The 24,523-nt window shown below is 43.8% G+C and overlaps 1 protein-coding gene across 1 annotated transcript in view; it reads left to right on the forward strand.

Annotated features, from left to right (window-relative positions):
* Positions 1 to 24,523, forward strand: part of LOC139372747 (gamma-aminobutyric acid type B receptor subunit 2-like) — a 460,183-nt gene that overhangs the window by 321,205 nt on the left and 114,455 nt on the right. The window contains exons 4-7 of the mRNA XM_071112543.1: positions 1,448 to 1,549; positions 17,078 to 17,143; positions 18,311 to 18,499; positions 19,334 to 19,576. Coding sequence (XP_070968644.1) covers positions 1,448 to 1,549; positions 17,078 to 17,143; positions 18,311 to 18,499; positions 19,334 to 19,576 — 600 coding nt within the window. The remainder of the gene's footprint in view (positions 1 to 1,447; positions 1,550 to 17,077; positions 17,144 to 18,310; positions 18,500 to 19,333; positions 19,577 to 24,523) is intronic.

Raw genomic sequence — 24,523 nt, forward strand, 5'->3', positions numbered from 1 at the left:
GTACTGGGGCTCTGTGGGGTCTGTTTGTGTTTGTGAACAGAGCTTTGATGGCTTTGTTATGGAAGGTTTAGGAATCACTTCCTTTTAGGTGGTTGCAGAATTTAACGTCTCTCTTTCAGGATTTTGATCATTAGTGCGTATCGTCCTAATTCTGCTCTTCATGCATTATTTGGTATTTTACGTTGAAAACATAGGATGTTTTTGCAGAATCCTGCATGTGTAGCCGATGTGAAATGGCTAGCTAGTTAGCGGTGGTGCGTGCTGGTAGCGTTTTAATCGGTGATGTCACTCGCTCTGAGACCTTGAAGTAGGGGGTCCCCTTGCTCTGCAAGGGCCGCGGCTTTTGTGGAGCGATGGGTAACGATGCTTCGAGGGTGACTGTTGATGTGTGCAGAGCGTCCCTAGTTCGCGCCCAGGTCGGGGTGAGGGTTCGGACGTAAAGTCTATACTGTTACACATGCATAGTCTCAATATGGTGTTTGTCCCATTTTGTGAATGATTGGTTTGTGAGTGGACCCCAGACTTCACAACCATAGAGGGCAATGGGTTCTATACCTGATTAAAGTATTTCTGGCCAGATCCTAATTGGTGATGATGAATTTGATCTTCCTTTTCACTCTTTTCACTCATACACACCTGGGTCTACTATGAGACACACTTTTCAGTATACATGACCCCCTAAGCAAATATATTTCTGTGCCCTAATGTGTCAGCAGTAACAGATGCATGTTTCCCCCAGAGCCCCTAAAAGACCACTACTCTCCCGGGGTTAAGTCAACATTAGCTAAGGAACACATGGAGCTCACTTCCTCCTCGGTTTAATATCGAGTGCTTGAGACTCAACGGGAACCAAGAGGCAATTTTCTTGAGCCTGATTTATATTCTAACGTATTAATTGACAATTACAAATGGTTTCAGCTGGGGGGGATACTGAGACTAAATTAATGGAGAAATAACTGATGTCTGTCCAAATCTCAGTAGGGGTGTAGGGTCCACTGGAGGTTGTCCACAGGCAGCCAGGCTAGCACCCTATTCCCTATGTAGTTTACTAGTTTTGACCAGGACAAAAGAAGTGCACTATATAAGAATAGGGTGCCATTTGGGATACAGACACCGTCTTCACAAAGTTAATCAGAGAACAGTGGAGAACAGTGCAATTAGACCTTACTGTATCTATGGGTGGATATCCCCAGCTAGTATCCCCTCTAACCTACTCTCTGGTCTAAGGTACTCTCAAGGTTTCTTTCTACCCAAGGTGTTATTGCTCGCCACTGTCTATCGCCTCTGCTCGCGTAGGCCCGCATTGCTGTTAGTAAGCACTTTGTCCCAAATATATCTTTAAAAAGCACTATTCAAATAAGACCTCATATGACATGATGACCCATTGTCCCCCCCACTATCTCTCTCTCTCTCTCTCTCTCTCTCTCACTTTATCTGTCTCTCTCAGGTGAGGAATGACTTGACCAATGAGCTGGAAAAGGCGGACATCCAGATCGCTGACACCGAGAGCTTCTCCAACGACCCCTGTGTCAACGTCAAGAAGCTGAAGGTGAGTGATCCACAGAACCTGTTAGAGTACAGCATAGGTACTTAGTGTACTGTGGAACCAGACCAGAACCCCTTAGGAATGAAAGTAATGAGTGTCTCATGGTGATCTTGATATTACTGTAGTGGCACCCGGAATGTTTCTAAGACCTTCCTGTCTAAGACCTTCCAGGAGTAAATGAACTGGAGGTCACACACATCAGATGTACTGTATGCCCTAAATGGTTTTATCATCTCTTGCGTTATACAGTACCAAGACCAGTATTCCTCTTCCTCAATACTGGTTGACACTAGTGTGTCTTAATGCGGTTATGTCAGTAGTTCTGAGAGTTTGGACAGTTACCCATAATGACCTGCTGCTGTTATTCACACACACACACTAGCTGTGAGCCTGTGAGCCCAAAGTGGAGCTGCAGTGGCCGATTATAGTCTTAGACAACACTGTCTAACGCCCTCACTCCCCAGGCTTCTCAGCCCTCACAACACTGTCTAACGCCCTCACTCCCCAGGCTTCTCAGCCCTCACAACACTGTCTAACGTCCTCACTCCCCAGGCTTCTCAGCCCTCACAACACTGTCTAACGCCCTCACTCCCCAGACTTCTCAGCCCTCACAACACTGTCTAAGCCCCTCACTCCCCAGGCTTCTCAGCCCTCACATCACTTTCTAACGCCCTCACTCCCCAGGCTTCTCAGCCCTCACAACACTGTCTAAGCCCCTCACTCCCCAGGCTTCTCAGCCCTCACAACACTGTCTAACGCCCTCACTCCCCAGGCTTCTCAGCCCTCACAACACTGTCTAACGCCCTCACTCCCCAGACTTCTCAGCCCTCACAACACTGTCTAAGCCCCTCACTCCCCAGGCTTCTCAGCCCTCACAACACTGTCTAACGCCCTCACTCCCCAGGCTTCTCAGCCCTCACAACACTGTCTAACGCCCTCACTCCCTAGGCTTCTCAGCCCTCACAACACTGTCTAAGCACCTCACTCCCCAGGCTTCTCAGCCCTCACAACACTGTCTAACGCCCTCACTCCCCAGGCTTCTCAGCCCTCACAACACTGTCTAACGCCCTCACTCCCCAGGCTTCTCAGCCCTCACAACACTGTCTAACGCCCTCACTCCCCAGGCTTCTCAGCCCTCACAACACTGTCTAACGCCCTCACTCCCCAGGCTTCTCAGCCCTCACAACACTGTCTAACGCCCTCACTCCCCAGGCTTCTCAGCCCTCACAACACTGTCTAACGCCCTCACTCCATAGGCTTCTCAGCCCTCACTACACTGTCTAACGCCCTCACTCCCCAGGCTTCTCAGCCCTCACAACACTGTCTAACGCCCTCACTCCCCAGGCTGCTCAGCCCTCACAACACTGTCTAACGCCCTCACTCCCCAGGCTTCTCAGCCCTCACAACACTGTCTAACGTCCTCACTCCCCAGGCTTCTCAGCCCTCACAACACTGTCTAACACCCTCACTCCCCAGACTTCTCAGCCCTCACAACACTGTCTAAGCCCCTCACTCCCCAGGCTTCTCAGCCCTCACATCACTTTCTAACGCCCTCACTCCCCAGGCTTCTCAGCCCTCACAACACTGTCTAAGCCCCTCACTCCCCAGGCTTCTCAGCCCTCACAACACTGTCTAACGCCCTCACTCCCCAGGCTTCTCAGCCCTCACAACACTGTCTAACGCCCTCACTCCCCAGACTTCTCAGCCCTCACAACACTGTCTAAGCCCCTCACTCCCCAGGCTTCTCAGCCCTCACAACACTGTCTAACGCCCTCACTCCCCAGGCTTCTCAGCCCTCACAACACTGTCTAACGCCCTCACTCCCTAGGCTTCTCAGCCCTCACAACACTGTCTAAGCACCTCACTCCCCAGGCTTCTCAGCCCTCACAACACTGTCTAACGCCCTCACTCCCCAGGCTTCTCAGCCCTCACAACACTGTCTAACGTCCTCACTCCCCAGGCTTCTCAGCCCTCACAACACTGTCTAAGCCCCTCACTCCCTAGGCCTCTCGGCTCTCTGATCAACTCACATCACATAAGAGCTGGCGAAGCCTCACACAGACACTCTCTTTCTCCCTCTGACACGCACACACACACACACGCACAAGCACACACACACAAACACACACACAGAGAAAGAGAACTATGAGCCTTTCTATAATATACATGTACTTGTGTAAAGCTGGCATTTTAAACTGAGAGTTAAAAATGCAAATTATCCGTCGTCTCGCAATGCTTTAAAGCCCTCTCTTTGGAGCGGGACAGGCTGGGACAGCTCTGACACATGATTGGATAGCTCCTCTCTCATCTCTCCATTCGGTTGCCTGTCCCTCTGTTTCCATGTAATGTGATAAGAAGCGGTGACACGTATCAGTCAGTCTGGAGGAGGAAGTGTTGCCATGGCGTCTGGTATGATGTGTGTAGCCACCAATAGACTGTAGTTCACATCTGCAGTAGTGATGGGATTCCTAGAGAGAGAGCGGCAGTCAGATGCTGTCCACGGTGATGAAAGAGACCACCACCATACCACCATCAGATAGGAACTGTACTGTACAGGGGCCGAGACAGACAACCACCATTAGATAGGAACTGTACTGTACAGGGGCCGAAACAGACAACCACCATCCGATAGGAACTGTACTGTACAGGGGCCTAAACAGACAACCACCATCAGATAGGAACTGTACTGTACAGGGGCCGAAACAGACAACCACCATCAGATAGGAACTGTACTGTACAGGGGCCGAAACAGACAACCACCATCAGATAGGAACTGTACTGTACAGGGGCCGAAACAGACAACCACCATCAGATAGGAACTGTACTGTACAGGGGCCGAAACAGACAACCACCATTAGATAGGAACTGTACTGTACAGGGGCCGAAACAGACAACCACCATCAGATAGGAACTGTACTGTACAGGGGCCGAAACAGACAACCACCATCAGATAGGAACTGTACTGTACAGGGGCCGAAACAGACAACCACCATCAGATAGGAACTGTACTGTACAGGGGCCGAAACAGACAACCACCATCAGATAGGAACTGTACTGTACAGGGGCCGAAACAGACAACCACCATAAGATAGGAACTGTACTGTACAGGGGCCGAAACAGACAACCACCATAAGATAGGAACTGTACTGTACAGGGGCCGAAACAGACAACCACCGTCAGATAGGAACTGTACTGTACAGGGGCCGAAACAGACAGCCACCATCAGATATGAACTGTACTGTACAGGGGCCGAAACAGACAACCACCGTCAGATATGAACTGTACTGTACAGGGGCCGAAACAGACAACCACCATTAGATAGGAACTGTACTGTACAGGGGCCGAAACAGACAACCACCATCCGATAGGAACTGTACTGTACAGGGGCCGAAACAGACAACCACCATCAGATAGGAACTGTACTGTACAGGGGCCGAAACAGACAGCCACCATCAGATAGGAACTGTACTGCACAGGGACTGTTTCTCTTGTGTGTCTGTGTGTCTCTTTCTTTCTCTTTATCTCCCATGCACTCTTTCTTTCCTCACTCGCTCTCTATCTCAATTCAATTCAATTTCAATTGAAAGGCTTTATTGGCATGGGCAACATATGTTATGATTGCCAATGCAAGTGAAGTCTCTCTCTCTCTATATATATATATATCTCTCTCGCGCTGTTTCTCTTTTTCTCATATACTCTATCTCCCATCTCTCTGTCTCTCGCTCTCTTTCATATTCACTTGTCTTTTTCTCTCCTTTTCTCTCTCTCTCTTTCTTTCCATATGTCTCTCTCAGGCGCCTGCACACACACACACGCACACACACACACACACACACACACACACACACACACACACACACACACACACACACACACACACACACACACACACACACACACACACAAAGTAAAACTCCTCAGAATGGATTAAGAACAGAGAGGTAGCTGTCAGGAGCACACCACAGGAAACTCATGTGTCTGTGGAGAAGCTGTGGCCATGTACCAGAGGTGTATACATTAAGAACTAACTGGAAGAAAACGTGACGAAAAATAAAATGACTAACCTACACTTTTCCAATATCAAACACTAGTTTTCGTTGCAAAACGTTTTGCTATAGGTTTGCTACGGTGTGCACTCATGAATAAACTGACTCCAGCTTAATCACAAAACCCACTAACATCTTCAATGGAATTACTGTTTGATCAACTAAAGATAATACTGACAATCAAACCAAGACTCTGCAATAACCAACACTGCTACTTCCAGCACTAATACCATTACTAGTGTGTCAGACACTTTATTATTATTATTATTATTATTATTATTATTATTATTATTGCCTGTTAGGGCATAACCATTTTTGGAGCCACACGTCATTGTCCACTCGGCAACATTTCCCTACCTGTGCTTTCAAATTGATGTAGTACCTTTGGTATTCCAAATCCCTGAATAGCTGAGAACTGCAGTATGTGTTTCTCATAACACTGCTGCCTCTGGTTCTAACTCATCAGTATCACACCTCTTCTCACGACACTGCTGCCTCTGGTTCTAACTCATCAGTATCACACCTCTTCTCACGACACTGCTGCCTCTGGTTCTAACTCATCAGTATCACACCTCTTCTCACGACACTGCTGCCTCTGGTTCTAACTCATCAGTATCACACCTCTTCTCACGACACTGCTGCCTCTGGTTCTAACTCATCAGTATCACACCTCTTCTCACGACACTGCTGCCTCTGGTTCTAACTCATCAGTATCACACCTCTTCTCACGACACTGCTGCCTCTGGTTCTAACTCATCAGTATCACACCTCTTCTCATAACACTGCTGCCTCTGGTTCTAACTCATCAGTATCACACCTCTTCTCACAACACTGCTGCCTCTGGTTCTAACTCATCAGTATCACACCTCTTTGTTTAGACTAATCCAGTGGTTGGATGGCAATACATATCCTAATGTTTATGTAATACATCTCCTAATGTATCTGTAATACATCTCCTAATGTATCTGTAATACATCTCCTAATGTATCTGTAATACATCTCCTAATGTATCTGTAATACATCTCCTAATGTATCTGTAATACATCTCCTAATGTATCTGTAATACATCTCCTAATGTATCTGTAATACATCTCCTAATGTTTATGTAATACATCTCCTAATGTTTATGTAATACATCTCCTAATGTATCTGTAATACATCTCCTAATGTTTATGTAATACATCTCCTAATGTATCTGTAATACATATCCTAATGTTTATGTAATACATCTCCTAATGTATCTGTAATACATCTCCTAATGTTTATGTAATACATCTCCTAATGTATCTGTAATACATCTCCTAATGTATCTGTAATACATCTCCTAATGTATCTGTAATACATCTCCTAATGTTTATGTAATACATCTCCTAATGTATCTGTAATACATCTCCTAATGTATCTGTAATACATTTCCTAATGTATCTGTAATACATCTCCTAATGTATCTGTAATACATCTCCTAATGTATCTGTAATACATATCCTAATGTTTATGTAATACATCTCCTAATGTATCTGTAATACATCTCCTAATGTTTATGTAATACATCTCCTAATGTTTATGTAATACATTTCCTAATGTATCTGTAATACATCTCCTAATGTATCTGTAATACATCTCCTAATGTATCTGTAATACATCTCCTAATGTTTATGTAATACATCTCCTAATGTATCTGTAATACATCTCCTAATGTTTATGTAATACATCTCCTAATGTATCTGTAATACATCTCCTAATGTTTATGTAATACATCTCCTAATGCCTTATTATAAGATCAGGGTTCTTCAACTGTCTCCTGTCCTGGAGAGCTATTGAGTGGGCAGGTTTTTGTTACAGCCCAGCACTAACATACAGGATTAAACTGGTCACGGTCCAGACTGAATACCACATCATTCAGTCGGTTGTTTGACACAAGTGTTTTAGTGTTGATCATTAGACAATGTCCATTATTAGATCTAGTAAAGGCTCTTGCTATGGAGTAATCATCAAAGCCAGACGTGATGGTACTGTAATGGGTAAGACAGTGTCAGTCTATTAAACAGATAGACATGCTCATGAACAGGCCTAGTTTGCCTCATACAGGGTGTGTCCCAAATAGCATCATTTGGCCATGTGCCCTTGTCAAAGTAGTGCACTATACAGGGAATAGGGTGGCATTTGGGACTTAGCCCCAGGTTTTAGTAAAGCCATGTAATCATGCCTAGTGTTGTGTTACACATCCTCATTGTGTTTGTAGTGTTACTACATTAACCCACGAGTAAAGTGACTAACAACATCGCCAACATGGATTAATCAACCGTCTGGGAAGCTGCTGCCATTGGTTAATACATACTGTACTGTAACCACCTGACTTGAAAGTGAATAAGAATAGCCATTACAAAAGTCCATCCCAGAGACCAGCAGAACCCAAACAGAACAACCTTTAAGCAGCTACCTGCAACAGTTCCACCTGCAACAGGTGCCACATGTCAATTAGAGACCACTAGTACACATTTAGAATTCTCACAATAAAACTCTGAGACCTTCAGTCCAGGGACCATTTTTCCAACCGCGGGACCCAATCTGATGCCCAATCCCCCCAGAGGATGGTGGATATTATCAGGTCTCTCTGGGACGGTATTGTCCATATTCAGTTCCCTCACAGCTGGAGACATTTGAGTTAAGTGCCTTCCTCCAGGGTACAGGGGCACCATTCAGGCCTGGGAGGAACAGAGCCCTACGAGAGCCAGGTTCAAGACGAGCCAAGGGGCTCTGAAAATGACAAGTGTCTGCAAAGCAGAGTGGTCCACAAAGAACCCCCAACTACTCTGCTTTCTCCCAGCATGCACTCTGGCTCTGATGAGTACGGTCCACCATGGCATTGTAGGTATTGTGGGGAAAAGTGGCCTTTTGATTGGGGTTTCTGTAGCGATAAGGGAAAGCAGGTGGCGACTGTGGACCACACGCCATGCAGGGTTGTACGGATGGAAAATCACCCATGGAGGTACTATAGAGGTATAGAGGGCTGTTACGGCTAATAAACCTATACAATTCGTGGCTACAGCATTGGCATTTCAAGACCCTTTTCATTTTGTAAGGCATTGGATGTGTGTTTTACTTTGACCCATAAACAACCTAGAATTACATGACCAGAAATACAGAAGTGGTTGATTTTTCATCACATTTTATTTCCCGTTGGAATTATGTTCTGAGTGTGTTACGCATAGCGTGTTTATTGGATCTAAAACATACTGATATGTAGCATTATAATCCTATTTAGTTCATCCAACACCCTGAGGCCATTGGAGCTGTGATGACAGAGGCTTGTGACTCCCCACTGATAAATGGATATGTGACATATGTAGAATGTCTCAGCTTGGCTTGAGTAACGGTCTATTGAACTTGAATCATTATTCAGTATAAAGGGTCAGATCCAAGGCGCAGAGAGACACAGCTGGTGTTTTGGCAGAGTGAATGGCAGAACTTGTATTAGTCACTAATCAGAGGACACACAGGCTAAGATAATGCATTTGTATTGTTAACCATCTACAGAGCCTTCACAAAGTATTCACACCCCTTGACTTTTTACACATTTCGTTGTGTAACCATGTGGGATTCAAATGGATTTAATTGTCATTTTTTTTCAACAAAGTGGAAAGAAAATTCTCTATATAAATGTTTTACATTTATGGTAAATAAACACTAATATACTGTATCTTGATTAGATACGTATTCAACCCCCTGAGTCAATACCTTTGGTAGCGATTACACCCGCCCACAACCGCAGGGCTCTCTGCAAAACTACCTGCCCTCCAGAACACCTAGAGCACCCGTTGTCACAGGAAGACCAAAAAGGTCATCAAGCACAACAACCACCCGAGCCACTGCCTGTTCACCCTGCTATCATCCAGAAGGCGAGGTCAGTACAGATGCATCAAAGCTGGGACCGAGAGATTGACAAACAGCTTCTATCTTAAGGCCATCAGACTGCTAAACAGCTACCACTAACTTGACTTGAAATCATTGGCCACTTTAATAAATAGATCACTAGTCACTTTAATAATGCCACTTTAATAATGTTTACATATTTTGCATTACTCATCCCATATGTACAGTCAGGCAAAAAAGTGGTTGAAGTGTACCTATGATGAAAATTACAGGCCTCTCTCATCTTTTTAAGTGGGAGAACCTGCACAATTGGTGGCTGACTAAATACTTTTTTGCACCACTGTATATACTGTATTATATACCATCTATTGCATCTTGCCTATGCTGCTCATCCATATATTGATATGTATATATTCTTATTCCATCCCTTCACTGCGATTTGTGTGTATTAGGTAGTTGTGGAATTGTTAGATTACTTGTTAGATATTACTGCACTGTCAGAACTAAAAGCACAAGCATTTCGCTACACTCACATTAACATATGCTAACCATGTGTATGAGACCAATAACATCTGTTAACCATGTGTATGAGACCAGTAACATCTGCTAACCATGTGTATGAGACCAATAGCATCTGCTAACCATGTGTATGAGACCATTAACATCTGCTAACCATGTGTATGAGACCATTAACATCTGCTAACCATGTGTATGAGACCAATAACATCTGCTAACCATGTGTATGAGACCAATAACATCTGCTAACCATGTGTATGAGACCAATAACATCTGCTAACCATGTGTATGAGACCAGTAACATCTGCTAACCATGTGTATGAGACCATTAACATCTGCTAACCATGTGTATGAGACCATTAACATCTGCTAACCATGTGTATGAGACCAATAACATCTGCTAACCATGTGTATGAGACCATTAACATCTGCTAACCATGTGTATGAGACCAGTAACATCTGCTAACCATGTGTATGAGACCATTAACATCTGCTAACCATGTGTATGAGACCAGTAACATCTGCTAACCATGTGTATGAGACCATTAACATCTGCTAACCATGTGTATGAGACCATTAACATCTGCTAACCATGTGTATGAGACCATTAACATCTGCTAACCATGTGTATGAGACCATTAACATCTGCTAACCATGTGTATGAGACCAGTAACATCTGCTAACCATGTGTATGAGACCATTAACATCTGCTAACCATGTGTATGAGACCAATAACATCTGCTAACCATGTGTATGAGACCATTAACATCTGTTAACCATGTGTATGAGACCAATAACATCTGCTAACCATGTGTATGAGACCAATAGCATCTGCTAACCATGTGTATGAGACCAGTAACATCTGCTAACCATGTGTATGAGACCAATAACATCTGCTAACCATGTGTATGTGACCAATAACATCTGCTAACCATGTGTATGAGACCAATAACATCTGCTAACCATGTGTATGAGACCATTAACATCTGCTAACCATGTGTATGAGACCAGTAACATCTGCTAACCATGTGTATGAGACCATTAACATCTGCTAACCATGTGTATGAGACCAGTAACATCTGCTAACCATATGTATGAGACCAATAACATCTGCTAACCATGTGTATGAGACCAATAACATCTGCTAACCATGTGTATGAGACCATTAACATCTGTTAACCATGTGTATGAGACCAATAACATCTGCTAACCATGTGTATGAGACCAATAGCATCTGCTAACCATGTGTATGAGACCAGTAACATCTGCTAACCATGTGTATGAGACCAATAACATCTGCTAACCATGTGTATGAGACCATTAACATCTGTTAACCATGTGTATGAGACCAATAACATCTGCTAACCATGTGTATGAGACCAATAGCATCTGCTAACCATGTGTATGAGACCAGTAACATCTGCTAACCATGTGTATGAGACCAATAACATCTGCTAACCATGTGTATGTGACCAATAACATCTGCTAACCATGTGTATGAGACCAATAACATCTGCTAACCATGTGTATGAGACCATTAACATCTGCTAACCATGTGTATGAGACCAGTAACATCTGCTAACCATGTGTATGAGACCATTAACATCTGCTAACCATGTGTATGAGACCAGTAACATCTGCTAACCATATGTATGAGACCAATAACATCTGCTAACCATGTGTATGAGACCAATAACATCTGCTAACCATGTGTATGAGACCAGTAACATCTGCTAACCATATGTATGAGACCAATAACATCTGCTAACCATGTGTATGAGACCAATAACATCTGCTAACCATGTGTATGAGACCAATAACATCTGCTAACCATGTGTATGAGACCATTAACATCTGCTAACCATGTGTATGAGACCATTAACATCTGCTAACCATGTGTATGAGACCAATAACATCTGCTAACCATGTGTATGAGACCAATAACATCTGCTAACCATGTGTATGAGACCATTAACATCTGCTAACCATGTGTATGAGACCATTAACATCTGCTAACCATGTGTATGAGACCATTAACATCTGCTAACCATGTGTATGAGACCAATAACATCTGCTAACCATGTGTATGAGACCAATAACATCTGCTAACCATGTGTATGAGACCAATAACATCTGCTAACCATGTGTATGAGCTTGAAAATATGAAGAGTGGTACTCAGTGATGTGTTTTGGATTTGTTATGTAATGCTTTGTATTTAGGGCAAAAAGTGGATTTCTTTGCCACATTTTTTGCAGGTTTACTTTAGTGCCTTATTGCGAATATTATGGAATATTGTTATTCTGTACAGGCTTCCTTCTTTTTACTCTGTCATTTAGGTTAGTATTGTGGAGTAACTACAATGTTGTTGATCCATCCTTAATTATCTCCTATCACAGCTCTCTAACTGTTTTAAAGTCACCATTGGCCTCGTGGTGAAATCCCTGAGCTGTTTCCTTCTTCTCCGGCAACTGAGTTAGGAAAGGGGCCAGTATCTTTGTAGTGACTTGGTGTGTTGATACACCATCTAAAGTGTAATTAATAACAGCACCATGCTCAATGGGATATTCAATGTCTATTTATAATTTCTTTCTACCCATGTACCAATAGGTGTCCTTCTATGCGAACCTTTGGGGAACCTCCCTGGTCCCTGATTGAAAATGTGCTTCAAATCCAATGCTTGACTGAGGGACCTTACAGATAATTGTATGTGTGGGATACAGCGATGAGGTAGTCATTAAACAATCATGTTAAACACCATTATTGCAACTTAGTACGTGAATTGTTAAGCAAATGTAGGCCTGCCACAACAAAGGGGTTAAATACTTATTGGCATTTCAGCTTTTCATTTTGTATTAATTTGTAAACATTTCTAAAAACATCATTCCACTGACATTATTGGGTATTGTGCAAAGATCAGGGACACAAAATCTAAATGTAATACATTGAATAAAATGTAGGCTGTAACACAACAAAATGTGCAAAAAGTCAAGGGGTGTGAATACTTTCTAAAAAGAGTGAAACGTTTACAGTTGAAGTTAGTTCATTTTACTGATGACAAAATTATGTATGTTGTGAAATATATATATATGTATACTACCGTTCAAAAGTTAGAAATGTCCTTGTTTTAGAAAGAAAAGCACATTTTTAACATCAAATTGATCAGAAATACAGTATAGATATTGTTAATGTTGTAAATGACTATTGTAGCTGGAAAGGGGAGATTTTTAATGGAATATCTACATAGGTGTACAGAGGCCCATTATCAGCAACCATCACTCCTGTGTTCCAATGGCACGTTGTGTTAGCTAATCCAAGTCTATCATTTTAAAAGGCTAAATGATCATTAGAAAACACTTTTGCAATTATGTTAGCACAGCTGAAAACTGTTGTTCTGATTAAATAAGCAATAAAACTGGCCTTCTTTAAACTAGTTGAGTATCTGGAACATCAGTATTTGTGGGTTCAATTACAGGCTCAAAATGGCCAGAAGCAAAGAACTTTCTTCTGAAACTCGTCAGTCTATTCTTGTTCTGAGAAATGAAGGCTATTCCATGCGAGAAATTGCCAAGAAACTGAAGATCTCGTACAACGCTGTGTACTGTACTACTCCCTTCACAGAACTGGCCCTAATCAGAATAGAAAGAGGAGTGGAAGGCCCCGATGCACAACTGAACAAGAGGACAAGTACATTAGAGTGTCTAGTTTGAGAAACAGATGCCTCACAAGTCTTCAACTGGCAGCTTCATTAAATAGTACCTGCAAAACACCAGACTCAACATCGATAGTGAAGAGGCGACTATGGGATGCTGGCCTTCTAGGCAGTTCCTCTGTCCAGTGTCTGTTATTTTGCCCATCTTAATCTATTCTTTTAATTGGCCAGTCTGAGATATGGCTTTTTCTTTGCAACTCTGCCTAGAAGGCTACCATCCCAGTTGCCTCTTCACTGTTGCCGTGCTTTTTAATGGTGTAAGGGGAAATTATTTATCGGAAATGGCAAAGGACTGTTCACCCATACTGTGGTTAGCTGGTTAGAAACACAGTTGAAGTCGGAAGTTTACACACACTTAGGTTGGAGTCATTAAAACTAGTTTTTCAACCACTCCACACATTTCTTGTTAACAAACTATAGTTTTGGCAAGTCGGTTAGGAATTCTACTTTGTGCATGACACAAGTAATTTTTCCAACAATTGTTTATAGACAGATTATTTAACTTATAATTCACTGTATCACAATTCCAGTAGGTCAGAAGTTTACAAACACTAAGCTGACTGTGCCTTTAAACAGCTTGGAAAAATCCAGAAAATGATGTCATGGCTTTAGAAGCTTCTGATAGGCTAATTGACATCATTTGAGTCAATAGGAGGTGTACATGTGGATGTATTTCAAGGCCTACCTTCAAAGGCCTACCTTCAAACTCAGTGCCTCTTTGCTTGACATTATGGGAAAATCAAAAGAAATCAGCCAAGACCTCCACAAGTCTGGTTCATCATTGCAAGGAATTTCCAAACGCCTGAAGGTTCATCTGTAAAAACAATAGTACGCAAGTATAAACACCATGGGACCACGCAGCCGTCATACCACTCTCCTAGAGATGAACATACTTTGGTGCGAAAAGTGCAAATCAATCCCAGAACATCAGCAAAGGACCTTGTCAAGATGCTGGAGGAAACAGGTACAGAAGTATCTATATTCACAGTAAAACGAGTCCTATATTGACATGAAAGGCCTCTCAGCAAGGAAGAAGCTACTGCTCCAAAACCGCCATAAAAAAGCCAGACTACGGTTTACAACTACACATGGGGACAAAGATCATACTTGTTGGAGAAATGTATTCTGGTCTGATTAAACAAAAATAGAACTGTTTGGCCGTAATGATCATTGTTCTGTTTGGAGGAAAAAGGGGAGGCTTGCAAGCAGAAGAACACCATCCCAACCGTGAAGCACTGGGGTGGTAGCATCATGTTGTGGGGGTGCTTTGCTGCAGGAGGGACTGGTGCACTTCACAAAATAGATGGCTTCATGAGGGAGGAAAATTATGTAGATATATTGAAGCAACATCTCAAAACATCAGTCAGGAACTTAAAGCTTGGTCGCAAATGGGTCTTCCAAATGGACAATGACCCCAAGCATACTTCCAAAGTTGTGGCAAAATGGCTTAAGGACAACAAAGTCAAGGTATTGGAGTGGCCATCACAAAGCCCTGACCTCAATCCTATAGAAAATTTGTGTGCAGAACTGAAAAAACGTGTGCGAGCAAGGAGGCCTACTAACCTGACTCAGTTACACCAGCTCTGTCAGAAAGAATGGGCCAAAATTCACCCAACTTATTGTGGGGAGCTTGTGGAAGGCTACCCGAAACATTTGACCCAAGTTAAACAATTTAAAGGCAATGCTACCAAATACTAATTGAGTGTATGTAAACTTCTGACCCACTAGGAATGTGATAAATGTGATAAATCATTCTCTCTACTATTATTCTGACATTTCACATTCTTAAAATAAAGTGGTGATCCTAACTGACCTAAGACACGGAATTTTTACTAGGATTAAATGTCAGGAATTGTGAAAAACGGAGTTTAAATGTATTTGGCTAAGGTGTATGTAATCTTCTGACTTCAACTGTACATCCTCAGTCAAACAGAACTTTTCTAGACTTGATACATGTGTTACTACCTTAGTGTACATCCTAAATGGCACCCTGTTCCCTACATAGTGCCCTTCTTTTGACAGGGCCAATAGGGGATAGGGAGAAGGGTACCAGTTGTGTTTTGATAGACATGCGCACTCCCGCATTCGAGTCAAGCATCACTCCTACCCCCTTCCTTCCTGTATCAAGATTTAATCACATGATTTTGTGTGATTGTATGGGTTGGGGAGGTCTATGCAGTTCACCACCATACAGAGTGGTGACAGACAGATTGCTCTTGTCAGAGGCAGAGACGGGAACCTCACACTTCAAACCTCGCTACTCAAAGCTCCTGCTACTTTGAGGAGGTGGTGAACTATTTACTGACTCAATCATGCTAGCATGTGCTCTCAATTCCATGTAGATCTCTCCTCCCTGGCCCTGTGGATAGGAAGCAATTCTCTGCGCTGACACTAATGGCTGTGTTGTTATGGATTGACACTTTGTGGCTTGATATTGCAGCCTCTGCCCTATAGCTAACAAAGAAACACCAAGTGTATATCTCAAATGGCCATTTGGGACTTTGCCCAGCACCTATATCTACACCATCAGACCAGTTCCCTGTAGCCCTTACACTGATGAGGTGACAGTTACCTGTAGTCCTTACACTGATGAGGTGACAGTTACCTGTAGTCCTTACACTGATGAGGTGACAGTTACCTGTAGTCCTTACACTGATGAGGTGACAGTTACCTGTAGTCCTTACACTGATGAGGTGACAGTTCCCTGTAGCCCTTACACTGATGAGGTGACAGTTACCTGTAGTCCTTACACTGATGAGGTGACAGTTACCTGTAGTCCTTACACTGATGAGGTGACAGTTACCTGTAGTCCTTACACTGATGAGGTGACAGTTACCTGTAGTCCTTACACTGATGAGGTGACAGTTACCTGTAGTCCTTACACTGATGAGGTGACAGTTACCTGTAGTCCTTACACTGATGAGGTGACAGTTACCTGTAGTCCTTACACTGATGAGGTGGCAATTACACTGATACTGTATCAACATCTAAAGTGCCGATAACACCGTTTATTTGAATGTGATAAGACGCTCATATATACCTATATAATACTATATAATAGTATGATATATGTCCTTTAGCAGCGTATGGCTGGTCCCGGGAATTGAACCCAATATCCTGGCATTACAAGCTTCATGCTCTACCAACTGAGCTACAGAGAACCAAATGACAAAATCCTCGCACTAGGACAGCTGTTACATTTCTTTAGGAATTGTTAATGTGGTGATATTTGCATAGCACATCTCATACTGCACAGTACAGAGTCTTCAGACAGAGCCTAGAATATGTATGTTATGCAAAGTGCACTATTGTGATGTGATTGCTGCTAATGATTAGCTGCTTGTAGCGGAAGGCTAACCCTTTTGTCTGTTATGCCATCTCTTTAGGATAATGACGTAAGGATCATTATCGGACAGTTTGATGAGAACCTGGCCTCCAAAGTATTCTGCTGTGTGAGTATTGTTTGTGTATATATATATATATACACACACACACACACACACACACACGCACACACACACGCACACACTCGCACACACACACACACACACTCGCACACACTCGCACACACACACACACACACACACACGCACCCACGCGTGCAGAAACACACACACACACACACACACACACACACACATACACACACACACACACACACATCAAGTTGTCGAACATATAGGTGTGGCAGATGTTTCCCATGTATGGTATTATAACCATAACCACCATTATGAGTGTCAGTAAAATCTGAAATCCTATTCATATTGACATTAATGACTGATATCTCAGTGACCAGTGTCTTACAGAACAGTATACCACTGACATGACTGTCTCAGTGACCAGTGTCTTACAGAACAGCATACCACTGACATGACTGTCTCAGTGACCAGTGTCTTACAGAACAGCATACCACTGACATGACTGTCTCAGTGACCAGTGTCTTACAGAACAGCATACCACTGACATGACTGTCTCAGTGACCAGTGTCTTACAGAACAGCATACCACTGACATGACTGTCTCCGTGACCAGTGTTTTACAGAACAGCATACCACTGACATGACTGTCTCAGTGACCAGTGTCTTACAGAACAGCATACCACTGACATGACTATCTCAGTGACCAGTGTCTTACAGAACAGCATACCACTGACATGACTGTCTCAGTGGCCAGTGTTTTACAGAACAGCATACCACTGACATGACTGTCTCAGTGACCAGTGTTTTACAGAACAGCATACCACTGACATGACTGTCTCCGTGACCAGTGTTTTACAGAACAGCATACCACTGACATGACTGTCTCAGTGACCAGTGTCTTACAGAACAGCATACCACTGACATGACTGTTTCAGTGACCAGTGTCTTACAGAACAGCATACCACTGACATTGCTGTCTGTAATGATTAACAATGTGCCTAAAACAGATTACAATGTCAATGCAGATTGTTGTTTGACATAGAATAGGTACAAAGTGGGTGCTTATGTGTTTGTGGGTGCACGCACGCCCCATGTAAGTATGGAAGTGTGTGTGTGTAGTTGTTTGCATACACTGTATGTGGTGTGTGTTTGTATGTACACACCTGTATGTGTGTGTACTAACCAAACATCCTTCCCCCAGGCGTACAACCTGAACATGTATGGTAGTAAGTACCAGTGGATCATACCAGGCTGGTACCAGGGCAACTGGTGGGAGCAGGCCAACTCCACCAACTGCACCACCAGGAAGTTGCTGACCGCTATGGAGGGATACATTGCTGTGGACTTTGAACCCCTCAGCGCCAAACAGGTCAAGGGGATCTCTGGAAGGGTGAGTGTTCCTGATAAGCATTTTGGTACACGGTATAGTGTATAACTGTTTTGCACCTGCGGGGTGAGGAATATTTACAAAATATTACCTCAACTCACACATACAGTGAGGGAAAAAAGTATTTGATCCCCTGCTGATTTTGTACGTTTGCCCACTGACAAAGAAATGATCTGTCTATAATTTTAATGGTAGGTTTATTTGAACAGTGAGAGACAGAATAACAACAACAAAAATCCAGAAAAACGCATGTCAAAAATGTTATAAATTGATTTGCATTTTAATGAGGGAAAGAAGTATTTGACCCCTCTGCAAAACATGACTTAGTACTTGGTGGCAAAACCCTTGTTGGCAATCACAGAGGTCAGACATTTCTTGTAGTTGGCCACCAGGTTTGCACACATCTCAGGAGGGATTTTGTTCCACTCCTCTTTGCAGATCTTCTCCAAGTCATTAAGGTTTCGAGGCTGACGTTTGGCAACTCAAACCTTCAGCTCCATCCACAGATTTTCTATGGGATTAAGGTCTGGAGACTGGCTAGGCCACTCCAGGACCTTAATGTGCTTATTCTTGAGCCACTCCTTTGTTGCCTTTAGGACGTTGACGGCTATTGTGGATGAAATGCTTGTCCCTGTTGCTTCTTAGCCAAAGGACTCATTGTCCTGTATAGTGGATAGAAGAAAAGCATTCTATCTAAGGATGTGTCCCAATGCCACATTATTCCCTATTCCCCCCATAGGGCTCTGGTGAAAAGTAATGCACTATGTTGGGAATAGAGTGGCATTTTGGAGGCAACCTAAAAAGCTTATATTGTCCCCTCTCTCTCCTTACATCCAGACACCTAAAGAGTACGAGAGGGAGTACAGTAAAGAGCTACAGCAGAAGGGGGTGGAGCCCTCGAAGTACCATGGCTTCGCCTACGACGGGATCTGGGTGATAGCGAAGACCCTGACCCGCGTCATGGATTTACTGCAGCATAAGGAGAGGCAGGACATGTACCACAACTTCACCGTGGACGACCGGGAGGTGGGCAAGCTGGTGCTGGACGTCATGAACGAAACCAACTTCTATGGTGTCACGGTGAGTCAATGGGCTTTATAGAAACAGGAGACTGACTAGTGTCCTGTCCAGAGGGTATACCTGATCATCAAGCTGCCTCATGTTATAGAAACAGGAGACTGACTAGTGTCCTGTCCAGAGGGTATACCTGATCTGCCTCATGTTATAGAAACAGAAACTAGACTCTTGCTCTACTGTTTATGGGCCATTCTGTCTGGAACAAGGCTTGCTTTGACATGAGCAAGGGTAATGGTGATTCGTCAGGGAACATTATCAATATTATAACGAATAACAACAATATATAGAAGACAGGTTTTTATCAAAAGTCAAGCTTTGTCATGACTGTGAGTATGTGTCTACTTTTCTATTCTATATTGACTCTCTCTACAGTATATATTTATTACATCATTCTTTATACAATAAAACAGTGACATCAGGTGCCAAGTTGTGTTTATCTGAAGGAGGCTCAGACCTTCAAGTCTCTCCAGGTCAGAGGCAAGCCTTCAGTATTGAGGTCAGCCGTGTTATACAGGGCCCAGCGTGAAACGACCTCTACAGTAACCAGGACTATGGAGTCCAACCTGGCCAGACCTTTCAGCAACAGCCGGGCCCTCCCCACTCCCACTGTGCCCCATCCTGATTCAATGACACACTAACACAAACAAATGTGTACACACACACACCGTCATGTTCTCAAGCACACACATAGTGATGTACACATATGCACATGCGCACACACAGACACATAGACACGCACAAATGCGCACGCACAAACGCACACGCACACACACACACACACACACACACACACACACACACACACACACACACACACACACACACACACCTGATTCAACTCTGGAGAGCTGCTAGGCCAGGCACCAGCCACATTAATGTACATGAATACAGTAAAGAACTGTCAAAGGGGCACTTAAAGCAGACCTTTTTAATTATACTTCACTTTAGAGACCATTACCAACCTAATACAGAATATTGGTGGTTGGGCTGTCCCCATTGGTGGTTGAGCTCTCCCTATTGGTGGTTGGCTGTCCCTATTGGTGGTTGAGCTTTTCCTTTTGGTGGTTAGGGCTGTCACTATGACAATCCCAGTGTTCTTATTGGTTATGCTCGTTACAAGCAACATGCTTTTTACAACATGCAACCAAGCGCTACTGTGAGCGTGCCACTTAACATGGAATTGTGACGAGACATTTCCTCAGGCCCAAACCACATTAAAGGCCATTTCATCATGATTAGTGGCTCTAAACCAAGAAGATTATGGAGAAATGAGGCCTCCATCACACCACGTATCAGTCTGACTAGCAAATACTTATCGAAGACCATTAGAGAGAGAAGATGTGTGTGTGTGTGTGTGTGTGTGTGTGTGTGTGTGTGTGTGTGTGTGTGTGTGTGTGTGTGTGTGTGTGTGTGTGTGTGTGTGTGTGTGTGTGTGTGTGTGTGTGTGTGTGTGTGTGTGTGTGTGTGTGTGTGTGTGTGTGTGTGTGTGCGCGCGCGTGCGTGCGTGTATGTAGGATATGGCTGCTGGCTGAGGATGTGAAGAGATGGACAGAGATCAGAGAGGGAGGAGGAGATGAAGAAGATAGAGAAATAGAGAGGGAAGAAAGGAATAGAGGTACAGAAAGAAAGAGTGAGACTGACAAAGAAAGAGGAATAGTGAAGGAGAGATGGCTGAAGAGGTAGAGAGGGAAAGAGGGAGAGATGGTGTCGTAACCAGTATTGAGAGTGGAGAAAAGGTTGATCTCCCTTGGGGCATTATAGTACACCATACTCTCTCTCCCCCCAGTTCCCTCAGCCTCTCTGGGGTGAAGTGGGCTGCCAGTGGGTCTGTCTCTGGAGGCTACTGGAGGACAGTGGCAGGGAGGGAGACATGGATAGTCCAGATAGCCTCATCTCCCTGGGGTCCTTCTGCCAGGGTGTGTGTGTGTGTGTGTGTGTGTGTGTGTGTGTGTGTGTGTGTGCATGTGCGTGTGCGTGTGTGTGTGTGCGTGTGTGTGCGTGTGCATGTGTCTCTAAGGGGATAATATACAGCTGCACTATTACCATCTATTCAGAAAGCAACACAGAAAGCAACACTATTGCATAATATGATTTACAATTGTGTTCATTTGAGCAGAAAATACCCCAGTAATGGTATTGAAAAATTATTTTTCAAATGCTCTATTTAGGAGAATGCTCTGCAGTAATTTATAAATAAAATATTACAATATTTTGTATTCAGGATGTTTGATCCATCTGATAACTAACTGTACATGACATGAGACGATAAAAAAGCTTGATGCGGTTTATACATTCTGTACAGTCTGCACAGAACCAGCCATGCATTACAGTAATGACAGAGATATAAGGTCCGTTCCAAATGGCAGACTATTACCTATGTAGTGAACTACTTTTGACTAGAGCACTGCACTGTGTAGGGAATAGGCTGCCATTTTAGACATACACATAACCTGTCAGGATAATTAACCTCTTTACTGTGCCTTTATAGGGCATCAGAGTATAGGTGCGTATTTCTATTAGAGGAGAAGGAGAACCATGGGGAACACACACACCACACACACACACACACCACACACACACCATACCCCATCATGGCTCTGCGTTTCCACACACACACACTACACACACACCATACGCACACACCATACACACACACCATACACACACACCAGACCCCATCGTGACTCTGCGTTTCCACACACACACCAGACCCCATCGTGGCTCTGCATTTCCACACACACACACCAGACCCCATCGTGCCTCTGCATTTCCACACACACACCAGACCCCATCGTGGCTCTGCATTTCCACACACACACCAGACCCCATCGTGGCTCTGCATTTCCACACACACACCACACCCCATCATGGCTCTGCGTTTCCACACACACACATCACCCTTGTACTAGACCCGCTGCCTAAACATCCCCAGTGTGAACCACAACACGTGACACTAGCACACCAGTCAGTCTAATGTGCTCTCTGGGTGCCGCCTGCTATTGATCTAGTCTAGTGGCAGAACAATAGAGGAAGTGAAACATTAGCTCAGAGAAGCCTCCAGGGCTTGGCCGGGGCTGTTAGCAGCACTGTGAACATGTACAGTGGAATTCATCCTCTTCATGTATGGCCTGGAGGGGAGAGGAGACAGAGGAGATAGGGGAGACAGAGGAGACAGAGGAGATAGGGGAAACAGAGGAGACAGAGGAGATAGGGGAGACAGAGGAGACAGAGGAGACGGGAGACAGAGAAGATAGGGGAGACAGAGGAGACAGAGGAGATAGGGGAGACAGAGGAGACAGAGGACATAGTGGAGACAGAGGAGACAGGGACCCTTGTCTATCCAGACAGTAGGCGTGTCTCAAAAGGCACCCTATTCCCTATGTAGTGCAATATCCTTTCTACCAGGACCCGTAGGCCAGTGTATTGGTCTTAGTGCCTCCTGTCTAATGGATGGTAACACAGCCTGAGGGCAGATAGTCCTTACATGTGGACAGAGAGAGGTGTGTGTGTGTGTGTGTGTGTGTGTGTGTGTGTGTGTGTGTGTGTGTGTGTGTGTGTGTGTGTGTGTGTGTGTGTGTGTGTGTGTGTGTGTCAGGCTGCTGCTTTCTGTCTCCAGACCTCCAGGGAACTCCCTCTTTTCACACATGCAGCCCACAACCGGAGACTCTCTCTGGGGCAAACATCCCGCTTTCTTCCCTTCCTCCTTTTTCTCACCTCCAGAAACAAAGTAGCAAAGTGATACCGCCATCTCACCTCCTCAAACACAGTTATACCGCCCTCATCAACAAGGGCAGGCTGGGTCTGTGAATCCCAGAGAGGGCTGTTAGTCTGGGTCAACTCACCCTGGCTCCCTCCCTGCTCCAGCTGAACCAGAGCTCCAGGAGCTTGAGAACAATGTAAGAGGGACATTTTGTTTCTTCTTTTATGGATTTGCCATTAGTGAGATATGAATATCAAGACCCTCCAGATTAGAAATACAACATCCGGTATTGATTGTGCATACTGATATTTTTACCCATATTTATTTTATTTTTGGGGGTATTTTTTTAACCTTTATTTAGACAGGGAATTAATCAGTGGACACAGGCAGTTGGAAGTAACAGACAAAAGGGTTGGATATGGGATTGAACCCTGGTCTCTGGTGGAGAGAGGAGCCAGGAGGATTGACACTAGACCACAGGCTCTTCAAAAATGTCACACATATTTCTACACTTTTTACAGTTTCTTAAGTGCACTACACAACCACACACTTACGCCAGGCTCAGGAATGTCAGCGATCGCTCAATATGACTTCCGGCAGCAAAACACGGTGAACCTCCTGGCAACAGTCATGCAGCCTGAGCCCCCCAGTGGGGAAAAGATTAGGAACTACAACATACTCTCTCTCGGCACGGCTTCTCACAGTCACATGCTTAACAGGACCATGGGCTGAATGTATCAAAGGTCGTAAAGTAGGTGATTTAGGATCAGTTCTGCCTTTCAGATAACAATTCATAAGATTAAATGGACAGGGGGAACCTGATCCTAGATCAGCTCTCCTACATACTCCTGCAGAAAGACACAATTACACCGTCTTATTAAACACAATTGATGGCAGGTAAAAAGTTCCAGAGTTCCAGAGTTCCAGCATCTGACCCTGAGTACTTATACATTTACAGTGCCTTGCAAAAGTATTCACCCCCTTGGCATTTTTCCTATTTTGTTGCATTACAACCTGTAATTTCAATTGATTTTTATTTGGATTTCATGTATAGTCCAAATTGGTGAAGTGAAATGAAAAAAATAACTTGTTTAAAAAAATTCTAAATATATATATTTTTTTAAGTGGTGCATGCATATGCTATGAAGCCCCTAAATAAGATCTGGTGCAACCAATTACCTTCAGAAGTCATGTAATTAGTTAAATAAAGTCCACCTGTATGCAATCTAAGTGTCACATGATCTGTCACA

Source organism: Oncorhynchus clarkii, chromosome 18 (assembly GCF_045791955.1).
Source record: "Oncorhynchus clarkii lewisi isolate Uvic-CL-2024 chromosome 18, UVic_Ocla_1.0, whole genome shotgun sequence".
Taxonomy (NCBI): Eukaryota; Metazoa; Chordata; class Actinopteri; order Salmoniformes; family Salmonidae; genus Oncorhynchus; species Oncorhynchus clarkii.